Source organism: Phoca vitulina, unplaced genomic scaffold, assembly GCF_004348235.1.
Source record: "Phoca vitulina isolate PV1807 unplaced genomic scaffold, GSC_HSeal_1.0 scaffold63, whole genome shotgun sequence".
NCBI classification, from domain to species: domain Eukaryota; kingdom Metazoa; phylum Chordata; class Mammalia; order Carnivora; family Phocidae; genus Phoca; species Phoca vitulina.
This window is the reverse complement of record NW_022589766.1, coordinates 6,867,029-6,894,075: the sequence shown is the minus strand read 5'-3', so window position 1 is coordinate 6,894,075 and position 27,047 is coordinate 6,867,029. Positions and strand designations below refer to the sequence as shown.

Here is a 27,047-nt window from a genome sequence, read left to right as displayed (position 1 = left end):
TATACCACTTTTTAAAAAATATTTGAAGTAGTTCACAACAAAGGTGACTTTAAGGTCAATTAAACAGAGAATCTAAACTACAGAAAGGGGGAGGGGCAAGAAAGGAACCATAAAGATCTTGGCAAGTTTGATTGTGAACAAGAAGCAATTTCCCCCAATATGCCTGTCAGGTGCTAGCTGGGAAATGTTGCTTCAAGTAACTAGACACAACTCATATTTTTAAAATTAATTATTATTATTTTTGAGAGAGAAAGTGAGTTGTGAGGAGGGGAAGAAGGTGAGGGAGAGAGAGAATCTTAAGCAGGCTCCACGTTCAGTGCAGAGCCCGACATGGGGCTCAATCTCACGACCCTGAGATCATGACCTGAGCTGAAATCAAATTGGACACCCAACTAACTGAACCACCCAGGCGCCCCACAACTTCTCATATTTACCAGTATTTTACCAAATGAAGATTATAGTTTTGACAATACACTGAGGATAAATGAAAATTGGAACTGTATTTTTTTGGGCTATGTTCTCCAAAAGGTCAAGGTGTCAAAACAGTTAAGTTTTGAAACTCACTTGCATTCATTAAAAAAAAACACATCTGCATGCCTACTATATGCCAGGCAGCACTCTAGAAGCTAGAGATACACCAGTGGGAAAAAAAAAAGACAAAAATCTTTGCCTATATGAGCTTACATTCTAGTCACAAATAAACTGAGAAGCCCAAAGGCTTCTAAGGGCTAAATACAAAGTCTTGGAGGAATGCCCAACATACTAATCAATCTGTACAATGAATAATTGATTTTCTTTAAATAATGGAATAGACCATAGTTTCTGTTAATCTGTCAATGAGCACACCCAAAGAGTTTAGGGAACTCAGCGAATGAAAGATTTAGGTACCTCATTCAGAACAGGTGTTACAGTACAGTAACAGAAAGCTTTTAACCTAGATCTGTGATATTATCAAATTAACCTCAATGGAGTTATCAGGCCCCAACCAGACATAGGCTATAAAACCTGAGGCAACTATTCTGGGAGATAGGGACTTGTTTTTTTTTTAAGATTTTCTCTCTTTATTTGACAGAGAGACAGGAGAGCACAAGTAGGCAGAGTGGCAGGCAGAGGGAGAGGGAGAAGCAGGCTCTCTGCTGAGCAGGAAGCCCGATGTGGGACTCGATCCCAGGACCCTGGGATCATGACTGGAGCGGAAGGCAGACACTTAACTGACTGAGCCACCCAGGTACCCCGGGACTTGTTTTTAAAACTCCTTTCTTTAGTTAGATACTATACAACAGTTACATGTTGAAAGTTGGGTACTGGGCTTCACACATTTTTTGAGATAATAAAGTAGGTTATTAATTTTAATTTGGCAAATTGAGTAGTTTCATGAGTTCTACCAAAAAATGATTTCTCAAGTGACTCCACCCCTCACAACTGCCTGAGAGCTAGAGAGACCTGAATGAGAAAGTAAATTACAGTGACAAAGAAGTTTATAAGTCAACCAATGTAGGAGGTGGCAGCTGAGGAAGTAAGTTTTAACTTTTATAATTTTCTAATTATGGAATTGTTTAGGAATTCTGGAATTCAAATGTACAGGTAAAATCCAATTTTAACAGATCAAAATTATTACACTGAATCTAAATTTCACTTTTGTTGAACAGTTTAAAGAGAATAAAGATAATAAAGCTCTATGTGTGTACTTACACAGAATCAGTTTATGCCTTATTTAACTCCTGTTCATTTCACAAGGTATGCTGTCACTTTAAAATCCCTTTAACCACTTCTTAGCTGTTTAAGGAAATTATAAAACACTGAAAACTATTAGCAAAAAAGGACATAGTATTTCTAAGTGGATGCCACTGGTATAGTCAGGCTATTTAGTGTCTTCTCAGGCACAGCTTTGATTCAGAGATGGATCATAAGGAAATGAGGAGGTGGATTAGGTCAACGTACATAGAGCAGAGCAAACCTGACCACTTTTCTTCTCTAAACACATTTTTAGTATATAGATGTGAAAGAAAATAATTGTTCTTTTGGTTCAAGAGTTATGGTTGCCAAGGAGACAAAGGAACAAACATACCTGAACTTATAAATGAAGATACTATTTCAGTTCCTTGGCTCAATGAATACACTTTCATGTTCTTAAGGGACACATCTCAAGATGTTCCTGGCTTTCCCTCAGATGAATTTTTTTTGAAAGGCATATATATCCCTTGAACACTCCTAACACTTCCAATTAACTGACCATGTTTTAAAGCTTTAAATTCTTCTTGCTGGTATTCTGACTCAACATTTTGCACAAACCAGTCTTGACGATCATGATTAAATTTGTCCCTAGGCAAAATTAAAATGACGAATGTTAAAGTTTCAAACACAAGGGGTAGCACACATTGTAGTTGTTTTTTTCCATTTAGGAACTAACAAAAATGTAACCTAATAATCTGTGATCCATCACATTAGCATGTTTAATTTTAAATGCCATGACATTTGGATTAAAGATAAATTTGAATATAGAAATTAAAAATCAGAGAGGAAGAATGATATAAATTAGTGACACTAGAATCACAGGATATTTTTCTCCTAAGAAATGAAGTTTTATTTATTTGAAGTAGCAGTGTTACCAACTAAGTAATATTTGTAACACATTATATGATAGAAACTTTTAAAGTGGTTTTAAGACTGCCTGAGTAATTTTTATTTATTATTATTATTTTTAAAGATTTTATTTATTCATTTGAGACACAGAGATAGAGAGCATGAGCCGGGGGAGAGGGAGAGGGAGAGGGAGAAGCAGGCTTCCCGCTGAGCCAGGAGCCCGATGTGGGGCTCGATCCCAGGACCCCGGGATCAGGACCCGAGCCAAAGGCAGAAGGTTAACCATCTGAGCCACCCAGGCGCCCCTATTATTATTTTTTAGTAATCTCTATACCCAATGTGGGGCTCAAACTCACAACCTTGAGGATCGAGAGTCATAATGCTCCTCCGACTGAGCCAGCCAGGAGCCCCGTTGCTTGAATAATTTTTAAACATAAATTTCTATCCTTCAAATTTAGTGACCAATATTAATATGCTTAGTGACTATTTTTTCATATTCAATACTGAGCTCGATGAATTATTATAAAAACACAGTAAGTCACCGGGTGTTATATGCAAACAATGAATCATGGAACACTACATCAAAAACTAATGTAATGTATGGTGATTAACATAATAAAAAAATCTAAAAAAAAAACCAAAGTCAAATCCAAATTAATATGTTTTGACAACACTGAGATTAATAAAAGACTGCCCTGTCTCCTGCCAAAGATTTATTTTTCTAGATCGCTTCACTATGACTACTAAGAGTACATCTAAAATTCTATTAGAAATTGCTCAACTTACACTCCAATTAGGAAGATATTTAAATCACATTACATAAAAGCCTGTGTAACCTAACCTAATACATCATATGTAGTATATGAACACCTCCAGAAAAGAATCAACTCAATATATGTCAAAGATGTTAAAATTTTATGTTTGAACAGAATGTGTGTTTAAATGTCTCATTGTAAAGGGGGGAAAAAAAAGGAATAAAATGACCAGTCAGGCTTCATATCAATTAGACAACTTTTACTAAATGAGAAAACTACATTTAAAATGTGCTTTAAAACAAAATGGAATTAGAAAAAAAGACATATGCATTTGAAAGAACTTTGCACTGTGCTGAAAATCAAATCTCTTGCAGTAATACAATACGCCAATTCATAAAATGTAAGTTAACAGAACTCTCAATTGAACATTTTCAAAGACAATATTAAGGTCAAGAATTTCACATCAATGGTAGCACATACAGAAGAAGGGCTTTATAAATATGATGTCCATCCCTATGAAGCTTACAAATTTGACAATACTCAATAAAAGCTTTTAGAATCACATCCAAAAGGGTCGCATCCAAAGAATCACAAATCTGTGTCCTGTAAGTTCTCCTTCTAAAATCTTTATGTTGACTTTTCTACTCCTTGTCATTTGTTAATACTAACCCTTTAAAAAAAGAGAACAGGAAAAGAAATGCTGCAATAAACCCTTGATCATGTACAGAAATTATTGCTACTATAGTTCACTACAAAGCATGTCTATACAATATTGTATGAACTTTGATCATGAAAAATCAGAATAAAAATCTTTAGTGACATAAGCCTTACAATCGTATACAACATTCACATGGCAATATTAGACAGTTAAGCACCCAATAACCATAGTTGACAAAATGTCCCACTGACCAGCATTCATTTAAATACATCCTTCGTACAGAGGGAGGAAAAAAGAGATAGTGTCAGCTTTCCAAGGCTTGTCAAAAAAGGATTCTCATGTTCTGTGGATCTAAAAACAAATAGCAACAAGAACAACAACAACAAAAAACCCCAAAAAAACCCAAACAAAACAAAACAAAACAAAACAAAACCAATGCAGGTGAGGGTGTTGTTACCAGAAAGTTAAGCATGCCAAAAGGTGTTTCGTGCGAATTAAAACCTAAAGCCAAGGTACCACATAATCACATTACCAACTAGTTGGGTAACACTATATGAGCCTTATCTTAAAGTTAAATGAAATGCTACTGCACAATAGAGCATCAATAAGTTAAAAATTAGAGTGCACAAATCCAAATCAGTGGCAATTTCTGTATAAAGCAAAATATTCACTATCAGCTGTAAAGTTTGCCCAGTCAAACTGTTTGATTCAATCACTGGATTGGATAGTTTGCCTATTTTTAAAAAATATCAATCTCTAAAATTCCTTTTTACTGTAATGAGGCATAAGTTTTCTTAGTAAGATCAAACAGGTACGTAAGTAAATAAGCAAGGGAAAATAATAGTTGGTGAATGTCTTTAAAGCTCTTCCCACATTTCACTTGTAAAAATGTTCAGGGAAAAAAAAATTAAAATATTTGCCATTATTCTAGCAAAAACAGAACAAAACAAAACAAAACAAGCCCAAAATAATTAAACAACCAAGCAACACTAAAACCACATTACACAGATGGATCATCATGCTTTCATCTGGTTTAACTATCACATCTAGTTTAACTGGGATGCTTTTCAACTTTAAAAACTGTGATACGTGAAGATGTAACTTTAATGGGTAATTTTGAATTTGGATTTAACTTTGCTGAATATTATAACAGAGTATACTTATTACAATACAGTGTAGCACATCTTTCTATTAGAAAAAATTTAAGATCCTTTACCCGTCTCCTTAAGTTAAAGGTGTGACATCATAAAGGGTGTCAAATGGCTGGATGGTTTTACAGTGCACACTTATATATTATGAAGTATGTCCTTAACAAATCTGATGGATTCTTTACAGAATTCCTTTCTTCACCTTTTCTTCGGTGGATTAGCTGTTCGAGGTGGAGTGACAGGACGTCCTGAATTCAGTCCACCATACTGGTACTTAGCTTTCTTTTCAGATGGTTTCAATATCTTAAAGTAAATAATTTATTAACAGTGTTATTCTTTCAAGTGCAATAAGTTAAGGAAAACTGTTATAAAAGTGGACTTTTCAAGAAATAACAAATTGTAAATAAAATATTTACATAATTACACAAATTGCAATAAAAATATAGAAAAAACCAGAAAAGTTTCATGAACATTTCTCACATTTAAAGTGTGCATAGATAACTAAATATCTGAATACTGCTATTATTTGTCATTCCGTTAATAATTTAATAACAAAAGCTCAAGCACACAAATCCTATCAACTACCCAATCCTTTACGTAAAAAAAAAAAAAAAAATTTACTTTAATTACTTTCTTTATTTTGAGAGAGAGAAAGAGAAGGTGTGCACATGGGGGAGTTGGGGGAGTGGGTAAAGGGAGAGAGAGAATCTTAAGCAGGCTCCACTCCCAGCGTATCACCATGGAGCCAATGCAGGGCTCAATCTCATGATCCTGAGATCATGAACTGAGGCAAAATCAAGAGTTGGACACTTAAACAACAGCCACCCAGGCACCTCAGGTGAAAAAAAAAGAAAGAAAAGAAAAAGAGAAAGAGAAAGAATTGAATTACCATATCTCTATGGTGAGTGAAGAACACTTAGTTTATGAGTCAAAGATCGAGTTGGCTACACACATGAAAAAATGCTCATCATCAGGGAAATACAAATCAAAACTACACTGTATCACCTCACACCTGTCAGAACGGCTCAATTTAACACAGGAAACAACAGATGTTGGCGAGGATGTGGAGAAAGGGGATCCCTCTTACACTGCTGGTGGAATGCAAACTGGTGCAGCGACTCTGGAGGTTCCTCCAAAAGTTAAAAATAGAACTACCCTACAATTCAGCAATTGCACTACTGAATATTTACCCAAAGGATACAAAAAAATACTGATTCAAAGGGATACATGCATCCTGATATTTAAAGCAGCATTATCAACAATAGCCAAATTATGGAAAGAGACAAATGTCCATCGACTGATGAATGGATAAAGATGTGGTACAGATCTACAATGGAGTATTACTCAGCCATAGAAAAGAATGAAATCTTGCCATTTGCAAAGGCACGGAACTACAGTGCATTATGCCAAGCAAAATAAGTCAGTCTGAGAAAGACCAATACCGTATGACAGAACAGAGGAACAGAGGGGCAAGAAAAAAAAAAAGGGAGACAAGCAAACATTAAACCATAAAATAGACTCTTAACTATAGAGAACAAATTGAGGGTTGACTGGGGGAGGTTTGCAGGGGGATAGGTTAAATGGGTGATGGGTATAAGGAGGGCACTTGTTATGATGAGCACTGGGTGTTATATATAAGTGATGAATCACTAAATTGTACTCCTGAAACTAGTATTATGCTGTATGTTAATGGATCCTACCACTACTTATTTAGACAGTAATTAGTCACAAACTCTTTAATCTTACTTCATGTGTAGATCTTAAAAAATATATATTTATATACTTTACATATCATAAAGTCCAACTGTTTAAAATGTACAAGTTGATGATTTTTAAAATACTTAAGAGTTGTACGACCACTGCTATAATCTAATTTTAGAGTTTTTGTCACCCCAAAAGAAATTCTGCTCCCATAAGCAATCACTCCACATTTCCATTCTCTACTACCCGAGTAACTCCCTTCAACTCCAAGGAAACACTAATCTTTCTCTATTGATTTGTCTTTTCTGGCTATTTCACATAAATGAAGTCATACAATATGTGGTCTTTTGTGACTGGCTCCTCTCACTGAGATAATGTTTTTGAGGTTCATTCATGTTGTAGCACGTATCAGTACTTCATTACTTTTAACTGTCAAACAATATGTCATTTAATGGATATTCCACATTTTGTTTTCATTCTTTAGGTTTCCACGTTTTGGCAATTATAAATAATGCTCCTATGAATATGCATATACCTGTATTTGAGTACCTCCCTTCAATTCTTTTGAGTATACCTATGGGTGGAATTGCTGGGCCATATAGAAACTCTATGTTTAACTTTTTGAGGAAGTGCCAGTTTCCAAAAAGCAGTTGCACCATTTTACATTCCCACCATCAATGTATGAAGGTTCCAACTTCTCCACATCCTCACTAATACTTGTTATTGTCTGACTTTTTAATTGTATTTATTCTAGTGGGTGTAAATAAAGCTTTAACCTACATTATAGACAGAAAATTTCAATATTTACATAAAAAATGTGTAGAAAAGATATATAAAGCATTTCTTAGAACTATTCAAAGTGTCATAGTGTCTCAATGAGAAAGAAATTAATCCAATTCCATTATGCTAAATGTTGAAGGATAAGGTCTAGTTCCTATGCTTAAATTATAAATAAGAAGTCACATAATTTACCATTCAATTGTACTAGCTGATAGAAACAGTAAAATACAATAAAAGGAAAGAAGGATAGGAAAGCCCCTTTACATTTAGAGAAAGAGGAATATAGTACATGCACGAGAGGAACATAAAACCCTTTGCAAAAACAAAGCATTGAAGTTGTTTTGTCTGTGAACAAGAATGATTTTAAAGTAGCACACTATAGACAGACTATGGACTCTGAGAAACAAACTGAGGGTTCTAGAGGAGAGGGGGGTGGGGGGAATGGGTTAGCCTGGTGATGGGTATTAAAGAGGGCATGTACTGCATGGAGCACTGGGTGTTATACGCAAACAATGAATCATGGAACACTACATCAAAAACTAATGATGTAATGTATGGTGATTAACATAACAACAAAAAAAAGTAGCACACTATAAAGCCAGAGTTGGTCTATTTCTTGCAAAAGGAAACAAAAGCTAAGTTATTAAATGAATTCACATTCTTTTAGTAGGTTAAGACCCTATTCCAAGAAATGATACAGGAATTTAACAATTTAAACATCTGCATCAAGAATGATTAACTTAGGTTCTCCAAAACTCTAACATTTGATATATACCAAAAAGTCTGGAACCTTTGTGAATGAAAACAGAAATCTCTAACAAATCTGTGATAATCACTTTTTTTAAAAAAAGGTCTTTATTTATTTGAGAGAGAAAGTGAGAGACAGATCATGAGCAGAGGGGGAGGGGCAGAGAAGAGGGGAAGCAGACTTCCCACAGAGCAGGGAGCCCCACTCGGGGCTTGATCCTAGGACCCCGGGCCATGACCCGAGCTGAAGGCAGACGCCCAACAGACTGAGCCACCCAGGCGTCCCAGATAATCACTTTTGAATAAAACTGATTTATATGTATTTATATCATACCTGAAACGAACACATCAAAGTTTCATCCACACTCATCATTCCTCCAGCATTATCAAACTCGCCACAGTAATTTGGGGCTGAAAACAGGGTGACCAATTGTCGTTTAGCAAAAAATTCATATCCATCTTCTACCACCTGTCAAAGGAAAGGTCAAAAGAAAAAACACACTTACTTATAGCTAATTCTCAACTGTCTATATAATTGAGATTAATGTGACAAAGACCTAAAATTTAACACTATTTTGTTTTGGGAGCTTGATTTTTATTTTTAAGCTTGCCTTAGAATATTAAAATTGGTATGCCTTTTCTATAATGGTAAGGATTTAGCTTAAATGAAATAATACAGTTGTGATAACTAAAATGTTTAAAAATTACACCATTCTAAGGCTCTCCATATGCTAATAAGTACAGTATCTATGGGAACTTTGGACATCAAGTACTTCTTAGATGATGGCATTATATCACAACTATGGAATCCTTAATTCTTTAATGATTTAACATGATTTCTAGAATCTGTTGCCAATTTCTGAATGATTTAAACAACTTAGGTTTCTCAGCTCTACAAATCTGAGAAGTAGAAGCAATGACACGTAAATATTTTATATTTATTTATGGTAGGCAAGAATAATTTTTGAAGTCTTTTAGGCATCCTTTGATTAAGCAAAATTATCCTACAATACTTGCTAATAAGAAAGCACCTCCAAAATAATTTATTTTTTATTTATTTAAAGATTTTATTTACGGGGCGGGGAGGGAGAGAGAGATTAAGCACGCGTGCACAAAGGGGAAGGAGCAGAGCGAGAGGGACAAGCAGACTCTGAGCAGAGCCCAATGTGGGGCTTGATCTCAGGACCCTGAGATCACGACCTGAGCTGAAACCAAGAGTTGGACACTTAACCGACTGAGCCACCCAGGCTCCCCCAAAATAATTTACATTTTAAAATAATTCCTACCTTAGTATCAGGTACATGCTCCTACTGTGATCACATCATGGTAGAATTTAGATATGAATCTTTTCTGTCAAGATCTTGGTCACTGTTATCTACTCCAGCTCAGCCATACATAGTGTTTGGCACTCAGTATATCCTTTTAGTTCTTCTTTTTTTTAAGCTTTGAATCCCACCTTTTTTTTTTTTTTTTTTAAAGATTTTACTTATCTATTTGAGAGAGAGAGAGCACAAGCAGGGGGAGGGGCAGAGGGAGAAGCAAACTCCCCGCTGAGCAGGGAGCCCGACGCGGGGCTCAATCCCAGGACCCTGGGATCATGACCCAAACCAAAGGCAGATGCTCAATGACTGAGGCACCCAGGTGCCCCATATCATTTTAGTTCTTAGTTTGCTTGTTCACTTGTTCATTCACACATTTACTAAATGAACAGGTTTACTGTAAAAGGATGTATTTGTAGTTTGTGGTGTTTCCCAGCATAAGTCTCTTAATTTTAGAGATAATATGTTTGAAAATAAGCAGAATAGGATTTTGGAAGGGTCTGGAAAAAAGACTGTCCAAACCAACGTAGCTCAATAACTTGACTTTTAAAACAAAAACAAAAACATCGTCCATTTTTGAAAAGATCAGTGAATGGAAATCTATACCTGAAAAATTTTATATCAGTGGGCATCTTATTAGGAAACTTAGCAACTCTGCACTGTTTCCTGGTAGTAGGCTTATATTAATTAGTTAAATCATTAATACAATATTTACCAAAACTGCCAAAAGCAAAGGATTTGGGGATGTGACTTCATTTCAATGGAACTAGGAAATTCTGCTAGAAAAAAGGCATGTGACACACAACATGCACAGAAAATGAAAAGCCAGTCATCTTTGCTTATCCACAGGATCACATAAAGTAGTCAAGGGTCATGGGGAGTAAAGCCCCTCCCCCACAAAGGGAAGTATTGTGGAATAGCATATACTTAATAAACTGCTTTAACAAAGAAAAAACAAGGAATCTTTAAAAGTATTATACTTAAAATTTCAAATACTTTTAGTACTTTCAAAAGTAGCAAGAAAAAGTTATAAAAATACCTGTCAGTGAATGTATTTCATACCAGTTACATTTTAGAGAGCATGAAGACTTGATATATTAAATCATTAAAATAAGCTTTTGTTAATTCATTTATTCAAACACTAAATGCATGCAGTATCTAAGTTTACAAGGCATGGATTTTTAAAAGTCAACAAGTCACAATTTCCTCCCTAAAGAGTATACATTATAGTAGTGGGGGTAGACATTAAGAAAAAAACAACCACAAGTAAACCTAAACTGTATATATAAAGTAGAATTCAATAAACTCTCTTTACTCACCACCCTGGTTCAATAATTACCAGGATTCTGCCACATATGTTTCATTTATCCCTTTCCTTTGTTTTTTTTTTTTAGTAATCTCTACACCAAACGTGGGGCTCGAGCTCACCAGGCTGAGATCAAGAGTCGCATGCTCTACTGACTGAGCCAGCCAGGTGCCCTTCTGCTAATATGTTTTAAAGCAAATCCTAGACATGTCATCTTACCTCTATATACTTGAGTATGCATTTCTAAAAGAATGGACATCCTTCTTACATAATAATGCTATTATCACAAAGCTAAAACAATGACTCCTTAATATCTAAGACCCAGTCTATAACTGAATTTTCCCAACTGTCTCAAAAATGTCCTTTAATACTATTGTCATTGGATTCTTATCTAAAATACATAAACATCATATTAAAATGGGATCAAATGTTTCTAGAAAGCTTCAAACACCAAAAAAAAAAAAAATCTATTAGTTTGAAACATTTCCTCCCAAGAGGGTGAAAAAGGGTTAACAATTTATTAGATTGTTAACTATGAGATTAAGCTATAGGCTTCACCTCTCCTACTTTCCTTGTATAATTAACTTTCTTGGATCTCAGTTTCCTCAAAAGTAAAAAAAGCAGATTTGTGTGAAGTTAATATTAAAATATTCAAAAGTTTTATATCATACCTGATGAGCTCGACAAATCAAGTCTAAATCATGACGATTCAGAAATTTACTGACTACATCAGCTCCAAAAGTGAAGGAAACACCACGATCATTTTCTCCCCAGCCTTGCACATCCTTATCTGGGTCAGACCACAGCAAATCACAGAGCAAACCTTTGAAGAATAAAAACATGGCAATGAAAAAACAAAACAAAGTTTATAAAATAAAGTATATCTGTATCACATTTCTTCTCGTGCCCTCTTACCCTTTAATAAATCGTAACAATCACTTGCTCCCTAGTATCCCTGCCTACCAAATTTAGCCACGTTTGCTAGCCCAACCATATAAATGTAATTTTACCTGGCTGAAAGTAGCACTTTTCAACTCTTTCCACATATAGGAAATGTGTGTATGGCACACTCTAAGCACACAATGTATGGAAAAGGCTATTCATCTTTTGTACATAGTTTCTCCATACGGATAAGCAATTGACCCAGCAGCATTTCCTGAATTGAGGATACTTACACTACTTCTGGGTGCCAACCTATTCAATTAATCTATTTTATTTATTCCTAAGCCAATAAGACACTGAAGTTCTTATATACATCTATATATTTGGTAGGGGTAGTATTTCCACTTAGTATTTTTCTTCAGGATTGTCTTGGTTACTTTCAATCCTTTGTTCTTTCACATATATACTTCCAAATCAGATTGTGTAATTCCGTGAATCCAACTGAGATTTCACTGGAATTGTATTTGACCTAATGATCAATTTGAAGGAAGAAAACATTTTCTGTAAAAGTTTGGAGGATTTAAATGAAATATGGATGAACAAAATCAGAACAGATCCCTGGCTTTAGTTCTGGGCGTATAAGAAAAGAGGTCAGAGCTAAAAATACTTATCTGAGTATCTTCGTCATGCTCATTATTGTATAATCTTAGGAGGGACTCAGACTACCTTGGGAATGTCAAGTGAGAAGACCAGTAAATGAACTCTAAGGAAGCAAACACTAAAATGCAGGCAGAGGAAGGAGAAACGGGAATGAGCAAAAAATACTGGGAAGGAATAATCAAAACAAAAGGAAGAGATTAGAACAGTAGAGAGCTCCTGAAAGGGGTAAGAATTATCCAGAAGTAGGAAATGGTTAAGATTCAAGTACAATGAATAAGTGGAACAGGACTAAAAACCAAAAAATGTGCCACTTACAATTCTATCAGCAGACCTTAATGAAAGCAGTTTCTTTCTTTTCTTTTTTTTTTTTTTTTAAAGATTTTATTTATTTATTTGAGAGAGAGAGAATGAGAGACAGAGAGCAGGAGAGGGAGGTGGGTCAGAGGGAGAAGCAGACTCCCTGCTCAGCAGGGAGCCCAATGCGGGACTCGATCCCGGGACTCCAGGATCATGACCTGAGCCGAAGGCAGTCACTTAACCAACTGAGCCACCCAGGCGCCCAACGAAAGCAGTTTCTTGATGGATGAGAAGAAAATGGTTAAAAGTCAAACTATAGTGAGATGAAGAGGGGGTGGATGTTGAGATGGTGATATTAATGTACTTTTGTAAGAGTTATAGTGCTAAGGGAAGGAAAAACCAGTGCTAAGAGATGATTTATTTTTAAAATAAGTCAGTTTCAAGACTTTTTTTTTTTTTTATAATTCATAAACTTCATAATACAGGTTCTATCAGGAAAGGAGAACTTTTTGAGTTATGATATAGTTTGTCTTAATAGGGGAATTATCTAAAAAACCTTGTAAAATTGGTGGCAATGTACTCTTAATTTCTATTACTATTTTCTAAGCTCCTGCTATGATGCTTGAAGAAGTCTATCAGCATACAAAACCCACTGGGATAGTCTCAATTTACAAGCTTTTTCTGATTTTCAAAGAATCACAAACTGATTCTTTAGAACACACAAAAACACCAACCCCAACAACCACCAGTGCTCTATAATACTTTTTCCAGTTTGTTTCCACAGGTGAAGCAATGAGCAGGAGGCCAAGATGTTAATCTTTAATTTTAAGGTGACAATAAAACTAGAATGTAGTTGCTTTCGGAATTATTTGGGAAATATGACTGTCTGGATGCATATAAAATCAAATAATGGTAACAACAATGTGGCATTTTTCAACCTTAATGGAATCAAGACAAGAATCTCAGAGTCAAGGTTCAACATTTTATAATTAAATTCCTAATGAACAAGCATCTTAATCATTTAGCTGTTTTTAAAAATGTATTAATTTATAAATTAAACTTCTGAAGATTACAGAGAACACCCAGGCTTAAAATGTCCATTTTCAGCATTTCAAAAACTTGCTTCACCTTTGAAAGTGACTTACGTCTGAACTATGTTAACAGAATCTGAAGATGTAATGACTTGAAATATGTATTTATATTGTACCTTATTTAAAAAACAGATTTTAAATAAATGGCCCATTATTTATTTTATTTCTAAATTCCATTATAGTTAACTTAAAGCGTTATATTAGTTTCAAGTGTACAATATAGTGATACAACATGCCTTATTATTTAAATACTAGTTTCTATTAGGTTTAGTCAAATATATTCTATAATTATAATCAAAATCTGATTAAATGCATGCTTTTTTACCTTTTGTACTCAACACAAATTGTTACTTGCACAAGTAAGTTATGAGGCAAGTTACTATAATACGCAATGTCAGTGGCTTACTGATAAGAGGATCTATACACCTCTTCATAACGGGTGATGTTTAATCATGAGTAGCATTTTGAGTGATATTATCAGGCCTTCAGTACACTGAGCAAAACGATCCAATCATACTTGAAATCAAATAGCCAAATGCATGTTCTTAACAGTTCAATTTAAAGGTTTAGCCATGTTTTGCTTAGGTCTTGGTTCATGAATATTTTTTAATGACTACTTTTTTATAGACTCTTTGGATCTTATGAGTAGAAAATGGAAAGAAAAAAAAAAAAGAGTAGGAGATGTACTTAGTAACCATCTAGTCCAGCCCTACTTATGAGTAATCAACTCCCCTTTACAAAATTACCAATAAACAATCCTCTTATCAGTAAGTTGTAAGACCTTTGGTTTTTCATTTACATGGTCTTAATATATAAAGGATTTCTAGACCCTATGGCAGTCTAAGCAATCCTCATTTTGAAGATGTTCAAGTTTGTTGAGAACTGATGAGTATGATACATACAGGGTGAGTCTGATTACACAAATAATAATGGGACAATTAATCCAATAACGTAATTTATTAAGAAAAAAAAAGGTCTGGTAGAAACTGAAAGGACAGCTGTGCTTATGTTAATGCCCCCCCCCCCTTTTTAAAGTAGGCTCCATGCCCAGAGTGGAGCCCTACTCGTGGCTTGAACTAGGGTGCTGAGATCAAGAGCTGGCTGCTTAACTGACTGTGCCACCAGGTGCCCCTATTAATGCTTTTAATAGTGAGACAGTGTGATATAATAAAAATACATTTGGTCTTTGTTCCCATTCCTGGCACAGAGCTCCTAAAGCCTTTGGAATTTCCTGAGTGACAGGGATATCTTTTGTTATTTATAAGGAGCCCCTTTCCACCACACCTGAGTTTATGCTAATGAAGTGGTTCAGGAGCCCCTAGAGCCCTTCAGGATGGGGCCAGTCAACAGAAAGACCAAACACATGATTAGAGGGTTGGAACTTTCAGCTGTCCCCTGTCTGGAGAGGAGGGCTGGAAACTGAGCTCTATGAAAACTCTGAACTAGACTTGGGAAGCTTCCAGTTGTTGAACATACTGATGCCAAAGAGTATGGAAGCTATTCACCAACCAATGTCCCCTCCCCATACCTTGCCCCATGAAATCTCTTCCATTTGGCAGGTCCTCAGTTTTACATCCCTTTATGATAAGGTGATAAATATAAGTAAAGCATCTGAGGAGGGAGTTGTGGGAATTCCTGAATTTTGGTGGGGCAGTAGTTTGGGTCTCCAGAGAATACCACTTGAGGCTGACAACCTAAGCGGAGGCAGTCTTGTGGAATGGAGTCCTTACTCTGTGGAGTGCTGGCTAACTCCAGGAGTTAGTGTCAGAACTGAATTAAATTGTTAGAAACTCACTTAAGAGTTGGAGAATGGGGTGTGTTGTGGAAAAACCACATACACTGTCAGAAAATGGCACAAAGAAAGGTACTGATATTTTCAGCAAAAGGTGAAATGAAAAGCAGAACAACCTTACTGCATTCAGTTCATAGGTTATCATAGCACTTTATGATATGAATGCCATGATTAGTACACATCTTAGTACATACACTTGCACTCAACTATGAATAATTACCATTTAAAAGCCGAAAGACAAGTTAGGCAACTGTGCCCAGAATTTATTTATAAAATTACATTAGGCTCATTTGTTAATCAACACAGCAATTTATCCTCAACTGGAACTTATTTGCTTTTGTTCTGACTTGCTTCACTTACCCAAGAGTTATTTTGAATCTCTGAAGAGTTAATTTTCATTATTCTTTCACAAATTTTTCACAAAACTCACCATGTATCTCTACGGCTTTCTGAACTCTACAAATTTGAAATATAAAAGATGCAAAAAATAACAGAAAACTACTAGATAATTTTTAAAAAGGCAACTGTATCTTCAGCTAAGAAAGATTATTTTAATTAAAAACTTATGATTAAATTTTTAAAAAATCCTTAAAAACATTTTTTTTTAAATTTATTCTTTTTAAGTAGGCTCCACACCCAACTTGGGGTTTGAATTCTTGGCCCTGAGATCAAGAGTCGCATGCTCTAACAACTGAGCCAGCCAGGTGTCCTCCTTTTGACTAATTTTTAACAAGTCTTTGAAGGACATAAGCAATGCTGATATGAATGAGGCCATGATAGGAAGGTTAAGGGGAATCAATAACAAGATCTTTTGTGATATATAAGTTTAACAGAACCATACTATGGTTATATATAAAATTTAAAAGTACTGCACCTCAGGAAATAATTAGTGGGAGGTGAAATATATTACTGCAAGTAACCTCTAATTAGCTTATTGATGATTTAAAAAGCTCTATTATTTATTACATAAACCAGTCCTAATTCCACTAAATATATACTATAATTAAGTTCAAATATGTAAACATTTTACGTAAGACAACTAATTAAAGTTCGCTATATACACCCAACCTGTATCAGGGACATCAGTGGGTCTCATAATTCTCCGAATCTGCTCCATAGATTGCAGGTCTGGTGATAGTCCTATAAATAAAAGATGAATCTTACTACTGACATCTAAACAATTTTCACTCAAATAAAGAAGCATTTAATCAAAGTAGATTCACTATGTGAAATTAAACACACTTAAGGTGTTCTTTTTAATGTTATCTTTAATATACTGAGTTATTAAATAGAATCCCACTTTGATGTAATCGAACTTTATGATTAGGTATTCTCCACTTTTCCCTACCAGGGTAATGAAATTCCCTTTCATTACAAAAGATTTCTCAAGGAAAGAAATCTTACCACTCTTCTTTCTTTCCAACCATTCCCTGCCCTTCTACAGGAACATATCCAATTTCAATACTTCCTACCACTTCTGTCACTTCTTACTACCCAGTCCTAAATATATTTACTTCCAAGTTTAAATGCCTCATTCTAGCCCATAAGACCTTCCTACATCCCACTCCAATATGCTCATTATTTTCATAAAAGCATAACTGTTGATCAGAAGGATAAGAAAATACCCTGCAATCTTTATACTAGTACATAAATATAAGCTAGTATTTCTCTTTTATAGATAAATCCAAGTGCCATCACATACTTCTAATTTCTATTTTTAGCCATACCAATGTGCAAGAGCTACAATTTCCTAAATGTTTAGTATCTACTATATGTTTCAACTAATATAGTGATTTATGTTCTATCAGAGAATAAATCATTTTTTACCTCAGGCCTAGACAAGTACATCTACCTTTTCAGCATTTCCCCACTTAATTCTTCCTGCATATTGATAAAAAAATAATTTTCTTACAGTATTTTCATTAAATTATTTCCATGTACAAAAACCCAATATGGTAATTAAACCATTCAACAAACTCCTTTGCTCAGTATTCAAATCTCTATAATCTGATATGTATCATTCCCCAACATGTACTTGACATTCTAGTTAGGCCAGTCCTCACACATTCCTTGAACTAGACAACATAAAAAAGACTCTCTCAAATTCTCTTTGCCTCTCCAAAATCCTCTAAAACCCACATTTCCATAAACATTTGCCCAACAATTCTCTCCCTTTCCAGACTTCACAAAAATTACTATCTCTCCAAGTACTTTGACATAATTAAATTCCTTTCATTACACAGTATGTGTTTTGAAATACATTTTATCTTTTTCTTTCAAAGATTTATTTTACTTATTTCAGAGAGAGAGAGTGCATGGGGGGGGTGGGTGGGGGGTGGGTGGGAGAGGGAGAGAAGCAGATTCCCTGCTGAGCACGGAGCCCCACACAGGGCTAGATCCAATGACCCCGAGATCACAACCCAAGCCGAAACCGAGTCAGACGCTCAACCAACCGAGCCACCCAGGCGCCCCTGAAATATACTTTTGCTTACTTTTTTGGAAATATACATTTTATCAATAGGTTTTTAATTTCCCAAGACAGCCAGATCATACACAATCTATATCTTTTCACGGCACCTAGCCAAGTGCTAGACACTTATGTTAGTTTTTCAAATGAACTTTCATATATGCTTATTTAACAAGGCATACAGAAAAACTTATTCTGGGGCACCTGGGTGGCTCAGTTGGTTAAGCGTCTGCCTTCGGCTCAGGTCATGATTCCAGAGTCCTGGGATCGAGCCTGCATTGGGCTCCCTGCTCCCTGAGCCTGCTTCTCCCTCTCCCTCTGCTCCTCCCCCCCGCCCGTGCTCTCTCTTGCTCTCTCACTCGCTCTATCTCAAATAAATAAAATCTTAAGAAGAAATAACTTATTCTATCAAAAAATTATCTTAAGGATGAAAGTGGACATATTACATAAAGCCCAGAACTCTTGGCATATGGGAATAGTAAACCCAATTACATTTGGATTCTGATGAAAGGTGTTTAATATAGGCAGGAAAATAATCATGATCCTCTCATTTTTACTGATAGTAGAGGTATCTTTCTGTCAAAACTAAGGCAAAGGGAAGATGTTTTTTCAAACAAAACTATAGTTATCCTCCTTGCATGTGAAATTTAAAGACAAGTACTAAACTAAATTTTCATTTTCATTATGTATAAATAATCATAAATTTCTGGTTACTAAAAGAGATTTTAGCCATGTTTAGAACAGCTCTAATGATTTTTCACACAAGCACTGCTTTGTTTTCCCATAGCATGCATCTTAGTTACTATAGGTCTTTTCTAAACAAATAAAGGACAGTAAGAAAAATCCATAAAGCAAATCTATTAGTTTACCTCCATGACAACAAAAAATCTTCTCATCCACAATGGCAGCTATAGGCAGACAATTAAAACAATCGGTGAAGGTCTTCCACAATTTAATATTAAACCTTCGTTTGCCTATGAAAAGAATAAGCAAATAGAATAAATAAATTAAACCTATTTTCATTTGTTATCTCATAGCTACAGGATTATGAATAATTTCAATTTTATTCTTTATACAGCACTTTCTTTTCTCTGTAATAAGTATTTCTTGTACACTTTTAAAAACGTAACATTCAGCACCTTCCCGTAAAAGTTAAAAAAAAAACCCTCAAAGACTGTGCTATGTATTTTATGGAACAACTATATCAAACACTTTTGTCTTTTAAGATCACTATAATAAAGTAATTTTGAAATAGTCTAATAGACTATTAGTTTATCTTTTCCATTTAACATGCACATTAGTTAAATACTAGCCAAATAAGCTGAAGTGAAAGGGGTGCCTCTAGAGACTGTCCATTTTGACTCTAAGGCACTCAGTAACACAGCATAAATTTACTGCCAAGAAAGGACAATTTCCAAGTGCCTGACTGGTATCCACTTCTGAGTGAATTACAACTTGGCACTACAGCAAGTATAGAGACAAAGGCTATAATTTTCCTTAGTCTAGAATAAAGAGCTGCAACAAAGACAATCTCAAGTGTATGTTCACCTTTTTAGAGTTACCTGATTTTCCTGAACTGGGCAATAAGTTGCAACAACTAACCCAGGGGAGGGAGGAAACACACAAGCACTAATTTCCTATGTTTTTATGCCGTAACTTGCCTCTCAATGAAAAAGTATAACTCAAAGCAGTGTTTAAAAGCTGTTCTCACATACATTATTTCATTTGATGTCATTTCTATCCTTGACGATATTCAAGCCCATATTTTATCCTTAAGAATGCACTTCTATTCCTGATACAGCTTTAGAAAAGTGGTTATAGTTAGATGTACTATAATCCACTTCCTGTCTGCTGGTCTGATTTAAACAGGTGAAACCACACACTACACCTTAGAAATAAATATGCAATGTAAAATCAAATGTGGCATCATTCCTATTAGAACACAGCTCCATGAGAACAGAGATTATCTGTCTTCTGCACTGCTACATTCCTAGTGTTTAAAATAGTGCCTGATATATAACTTCCTCAAACATTAGTCAAATAAATGATTATATATAAACCAAGGAGGTAGGGATTTGAATAGGACTCTACTATATTTAAGGATGGAAAAAAGCAAAAACAGATTCTAATGGAGAATTCAGCACCAAAAAACAATAAATTCAATTTGAAAATCACTGTAATTGGTTCTAAATTATAATTAGCCAAACATATATTCTTACCCATGGTCTAACAAGAGCAAATTCGAATGTAGTAATTTAGTAATAATACTTGGAAAACACTACTACAAAACACAAATCAGGGATTTCTTATTGATGAAAAAGAGTACAGTAAGATACACCAGAGTTGTTAGTATCCTTATCTCTGTAGGTTTATAGGCATAGATTAAAATTCTAGGGGCGCCTGGGTGGTTCACTTGGTTAAGCGACTGCTTTCAGCTCAGGTCATGATCCCAGGGTCCTGGGATCGAGCCATGCATCGGGCTCCCTGCTCAGCCGGAAGCCTGCTTCTTCCTCTCCCACTCCCCCTGCTTGTGTTCCCTCTCACGCTGTCTCTCTCTCTCTCTCTCCCTGTCAATTAAATAAATAAATAAAATATTTTAAAATTCTAATACTAAACTTCAACTTTTAAATAATTTCATACAACTTTTCAATATTTCTTATGACATAGGGCCAATGAGAATTTCCATCATATCATTAAGAACGCTGAGAACTAAAATCTTTAAATAGACACTAGAAAACTAGAGGCTATTATCTATAGTGACCTGTTTCATGTGGATATTTTACTCTGTAAACTAATTACAAGAGGGCCTTTCAGTTGAGTAATAAGCTGCAGTCAACCTGAAATAACATGACCAAGGAGATCCCACAGAACCAGTTTAATTAGTAACATGTTTCCCAGTTTCAAGGCCCTCTTCCACGAAAGACTCTTCTTGGTCCAATACTTGATAAATTGTATTTTTTAAAAAACTGAATCAAAGGAACTCTTGAACCGGAAAATTATCTTAGGGAATATTAGGGAATTTTCCCATTAATAAAAAATAAAATTTTATTTTTACTTACATTCATCATAGAACCCATAAATGCGATTGATGCTAGCACACTCATGGTTTCCTCTTAACAGAAAGAAGTTCTCTGGATATTTGATTTTATAAGCCAATAGCAAACAAATGGTTTCCAAAGACTGCTTTCCTCTGTCCACATAATCTCCTAAGAAAAGATAGTTGGCTTCTGGGGGGAAACCTCCATATTCAAATAATCGCAGTAAATCTGTATACTGTCCATGAATATCTCCTGAAAATAGAAAAAGCCAATTTTAGAACACCTGGTTACTGTGGGAAGCAGCTTCAAATGATTCCCAATGTTTACACCCCTGTGCAATCCTCTCCCTTTGAATGTGGGCTGGAGATGCTAACTTGCTTCTAACAAACAGGATACAGCCAAAGAGGGATGGGCTGTCACTTCTGAGATTAGGTTACAAAAGATCATGACTTCCATTCTGCTTGTACTCTCTTGCCTTCTCTCATTCTTGACGCTGAAGCCAGCTGCCTCATGGAGAAGCACACGTGGCAAAGAACTGAAGGAGGCCTCTGGCCAACAGCTCATTAGGAACCAAGCCCTTGGTTCATCGGTCCATAACAAATGGAACCCTTTCACCGTTGAGCCTTGAGATGACTGCAGTTCCAGATGACACCTAGATCACAGCCTCGTGAGACCCAGAACCAGAGGACACAGTAAGCTGTGCCTGAATTCCTGACGCACAGAAACTGTGAGGTGATAAATTCATGCTATTTTAAGGCATAAAGTTACGGAGTAATCTGTTATACAACAGATAACTAATACAGTTACCCTTATTAGCTGGTAGTTTAACAAAGGTTACTCTGTTATACCAAAAAGTGAGACAAATAGCCAGAATTTAGAAATATTTAGCATAACTAACTTCTATTACCCTCAAATTATTTCTATATCAAAGCATTTTAAAGAGTACCTTAGAGAGAATTGGAATCATTTTAAGATGTTATAAATAACTACATTTGCTTCATTTAGATCACAGAAGAGATTATTTCCACAAAATTTCTTTTTTTTTAAAAAGATTTTATTTTTAAGTAACCTCTACACCCAACATGGGACTTGAACTCACAACCCTAGATCAAGAGTCGCGTGCTCTACTGACTGAGCCAGCCAGGCTCCCATCCACAAAATTTCATGCTACCTCTTACTTAAAGGTGATACACTAAGCTAATTAATGTATTCAACAAACATTTCCTTAGCTAGTATCTTTTATTAGCTAGGTACTGTACCAAGGAGCACCAAGCACATGACTTAAACACAAGAAGAAAGAGAAAAAAAGTATTTAAAGAGCACACCAAGCTGCAGTTTACAAGGTATGAATGTGGATCACTAAGAAACATGCAGGACAATGAAAATTTTTACATATAGAAATAATTCTTGATTGAGTAAAGATGACAATTAAGTCCATGGGACGCCTGAGTGGCTCAGTTGGTTAAGTGTCTGCCTTCGGCTCAGGTCATGATCCCGGGGTCCTGGGATCAAGTCCCGCATCGGGCTCCTTGCTTGGCGGGGAGCCTGCTTCTCCCTCTACCTGCTCTGCCTGCCGCTACCCCTGCTTGTGCTTTCTCTCTGACAAAAAATAAATAAATAAAATCTTTAAAAAAAAAAAAAAAAGATGACAATTAAGTCCATAAAAGCTATGTCATAAACACTAATAGCCACTACAAGTTATCAAACCAAAAGCCAGTATGATACAATACTTACCCCACTTCCCACTGCTATGTGAACTATAGAAAAACACTTTCTGTACAACAATTTTTCTGGCTATAACAATGTGATCACTCAACCTATGGTTATAAGTTTTTGTTTTTGGCCAGAAGCCACTATAAGACTTAAAAAAACAAATATAAACTGTAATGTTATATAATCTTCAAAGTAAAATCACAACAAAAGTAGAACACCATGGATACTGCCATAATGACCCCCAAAATCTATTCTTGTTTTTTTGTAACTGGTGTATCAGAATGCCTATTTTTCCACATCCTTGACAACACTGGATTATCAGTTTTTGACATTTTTTTTTCCCAATGTGACTACACTTTGGGATTTGTTTTTAAACTGCATTTCACTGATTACTAGTGAGGCTGAGGATCTCACGTTTATTGGCCTTGTGAATTTCTTCTAAAATCTACCTTTAAAAAAAAAATCTTTCTCTTGTATTGTCTTTCTTATTTGTTTCTAAGAAACAATCTTTCATAGCAATCTTTTTATGTGATGTATATGTAACAATCATTTTCTTGTCTCTAACATCATTTTATGAAAGTTTCAATTTTTATATTTTATGTAATCAAACCTATCAATCTCTCTTAAACACAAATTTTAAATGTTCTCTCTAGATCACCTTCAGTGTAAATAGGGGAGAAAAACTGGTATTCAAAATAGACTTTCCAACTCTACCTATTTACATACCACAAATTTTCAGCGGCGCTTCCAACTCCAAAAGAATAGGCTGGCTGAGAAAGATCTCCCGAGACTTGATACATAAGCCCCGAACTTCTGCTTCAGTCATCTGCACAATCTTTCCTGGACGACATCCTCGTACTGTTAAACAATAAGTAAAATGGTCAGTTTAAAAAAATTTATCTATAAATTTTAAAAAAAGTCATGCCCATATTTTGAAGATCAGGAGAGTCACAGAGGAAGCAAACTACCAGACACCCTGTTGTGTCCTATGGCTAACAGTAAGATCATTCCAGTGATCTCTGGCTCCCATCTCTATTGTTGCTCGTTCCTAATAATGCTCCTCAAGGTTGCTGCCACAGAAACGCAGTCCTCTTTGCTCTCCAGGGGCCAACCTCATAGCCCAAGAGACCCAAACAGTTGCAGGGACAGCACCTCTGAGGACAGCCCACTCTCTCAGCAAAGTCTTACACTTAGGAAAAGGCCAAAATACCATCATTAAGAACCAGTGGTTGGGGTGCCTGGGTGGCTCAGTCATTAAGCATCTGCCTTCCGCTCAGGTCATGATCCCAGGGTCCTGGGATCGAGCCATGCATCGGGCTCTCTGCTCAGCAGGAAGCCTGCTTCTCCCTCTCCCACTCCCCCTGCTTGTGTTCCCTCTCTCGCTGTCTCTCTCTCTGTCAAATAAATAAATAAAATCTTAAAAAAAAAGAACCAGTGGTTATGAAGAAAGGGAAATTAAACAAAAAGTAGCTGTCGGCAGATAAGATTTAGTTTCACACACTTCCTTGGAATATCAGGAGCAGTCCTAAGAATTAACCACCCCCACCTCCATTTGCTGATCAAAACAATTTAAAGTTAAAATTTAAAAGGTACCAGATAGTTATTAAATTTTAATGCATTATTATGTTCACAGTAGGGCATTATATAAAAAACTCTAAAAGCTATTTAGATGGAGGAAAGCCATTTGTCAAAATGAATGAGCAATAAAATCCATGAACTAATAAGTAACTTCCGGAATGGAGTGGGGAGGAATGGTACATGAGAAGTTCCTTATTTGCCCTATTGAACTGAACTTGTAATCATTTCCTCTCATCATTATCTTCTCCATTGGCTCTCTCTAAATAGACTGCTAGCTCCCATTTAATCTTAACTGAAAAAGGCATTTAAAAAAAGGAAGCAGAGACTGTATCTCTATATATCCCTACCACTTCCCACTTCCAATTAAGTCCACACATTTCTTGTTAAAAATTGCTATGATTCTTTTGTCAGGTCAAGAGGTTTTTTTTTTTTTTTTAAAAAAAGGCCCCCACATGCAAAAGCCATCCATGTATCTATTCCATTAATACAGTAATATCTAAGTAACAGAAGAAACAAAGACATTGCTGAAATGTTCTTTAGCAAACAGGACAGTTAATAAGATCATCCCTGAAATTCAAAACATGATCAGCAGAACTGTTTTTATTATAAGAACTTTAGCATAGCTTCTGTATGAGTACTAGCTCTCAAATATCAATTACCTACTTCCCATGGATATTTGGATTTTTCTAAGACCAAAATGGGCACCTTACTTTGTACTTTCCATTAAGTATCTACAATACTAGCTTAGATTCAATTTTCTGTAAAATTTTTAACCTTGGCATTAAGTTTTAAAAGCATGGGAAATGATGGTTACAAAATACAGTCTTACCATCAGTGCATCAAGTACCTATCTACTTTTTGGTATACTAAATAGTATTTTTCTCAAAGGATTAAAGATCTCTTGTTGATCTCAGATGACAAATATTCACCTAAAAATAATTATTTAAAGGTAAGAGCAATGGACAAGACAAACAAAATACTTCTGGCTCCTAGAAAAATTTCCACAATTTCTGTTATGATTCTGTAGTAATAAAACACTGTTTAGGTTACCAACATTTAGCTGTAACTTGATGACAATCATTATTAAAACTAGTGTGGGTCACTTTGATGTGTCAATTTAAAGTGTCTAAATTACGGTGGGGAATATTTTATCTCATTATTTGTTTTATTTTCTCCGTAAATTATGTGTTTGTTTAATTTTGACCTCCCAAGTAATTTACACTAAGGTGTACTTTGACTAACATTCTTACAGAGCTAAAAACAATTCAACTTATAAGTCATGCTAATCCACAGAAACTAAAAATTTACCCAAACAAAAACACGCCCCATGAAATTTCATTGATTTTAAGATGCATGTTTTTCCCTAATTAAGATCTATGAGTTAGGAGATGCTTTACAATCAATAATTTCTTACAATTTTAATTGGCAGTCACTTTTTGCCTCTCAGTGGCATATAAAATAGTAATGCATTTCATAATCAAATCACTTCTAAGAGTTGATGAAATTAGGGGAGCTAAGGGTTTTTCTAAAGGTTAAGCATTTGACAAATGACCGAATTTTAGGAATAAATTAGCTAAATATTTGGGAAAAGATGGTACCCAGCTAAGGGCAATCCCAGCTGTCAATTCAAAAGTCCTGTTCCCTTATGTAGTCCCACCAGTAAGTACACCCAAATTGCCAAGAGCATTTCAAATTTCCCCCAGTCATCTGAAAAAAAGGAATAAATCAAGGCAAGCTGTTACAAAGGGGAACTAGATCATTACAATATCCATGAGATTCCAGAATTTGGGTATATGAGTTTAGATACAAGTATCCAGTTGGATTATGAAGATACTATAAATCTGCATAATTCATTAGGTGCAAAGCAATTTCACATCAATCATCTCATTTAATCTCTTTGATATCCCAAGAATTAGAAAGGGTAGTCATTATTTACACCATACAACAGAGTTAAAAACCTTGCACAAGATCAGGGAGCCCAGGTTTTATAAGACTAGAGGGAGTAAAAAGCAGCAGAGAAAAATTTAGAGTAACTCAAAACTCTGTCTCCTCTACTGCCACAATAATTTTTTTAGTCAAAGGTTTCCAAGAAAAAAATTTCAGCAGGTAATAATTGTAAACCAGGTAAAAACACCATTATAGCATACTGTTTAGAAAATACTGCGAGGTATCACACATATACAGTACAGTACACTAACATTATGGGCATTTACTCAATAAATCCAGGGCAGGGACGCCTGGGTGGCTCAGCTGGGTAAGTGTCTGCCTTCGGCTCAGGTCATGATCCCAGGGTCCTGGGATTGAGTCCCACATGAGGCTCCTCGCTCAGCGGGGACCCTGTTTCTCCCCCTGCTTGTGCACTCCATGACAAATAAAATCTTTAAAAAATATATTTTAAAAAGAAAAAGTAATCACCACCCACAGGCAAGATACAGAATACTTTCAGCAGCCCTGAAGGTTCCCTTATACCCTTGACCATACAATAATAATGCCCAAGGTTAGTATTCTTACCTTCTCAGTATGATTAATCTG

At 35.5% G+C, this 27,047-nt stretch overlaps 1 protein-coding gene across 2 annotated transcripts in view; it reads right to left on the bottom strand.

Moving 5' to 3' along the window:
* Window positions 1-3,576: 3,576 nt before the first annotated feature.
* The window catches only part of PPP1CB (protein phosphatase 1 catalytic subunit beta), a 40,772-nt gene continuing 17,301 nt past the window's right edge, over window positions 3,577-27,047 (bottom strand). For both annotated transcript variants that reach the window (XM_032391487.1, XM_032391488.1), the window contains exons 3-9: window positions 23,664-23,795; window positions 21,246-21,476; window positions 19,056-19,160; window positions 16,788-16,859; window positions 11,669-11,820; window positions 8,707-8,841; window positions 3,577-5,447 (exon numbers count right to left, since the gene is read on the bottom strand). In XM_032391487.1, coding sequence (XP_032247378.1) covers window positions 5,343-5,447; window positions 8,707-8,841; window positions 11,669-11,820; window positions 16,788-16,859; window positions 19,056-19,160; window positions 21,246-21,476; window positions 23,664-23,795 — 932 coding nt within the window. In that variant the 3' untranslated portion in view covers window positions 3,577-5,342. The remainder of the gene's footprint in view (window positions 5,448-8,706; window positions 8,842-11,668; window positions 11,821-16,787; window positions 16,860-19,055; window positions 19,161-21,245; window positions 21,477-23,663; window positions 23,796-27,047) is intronic.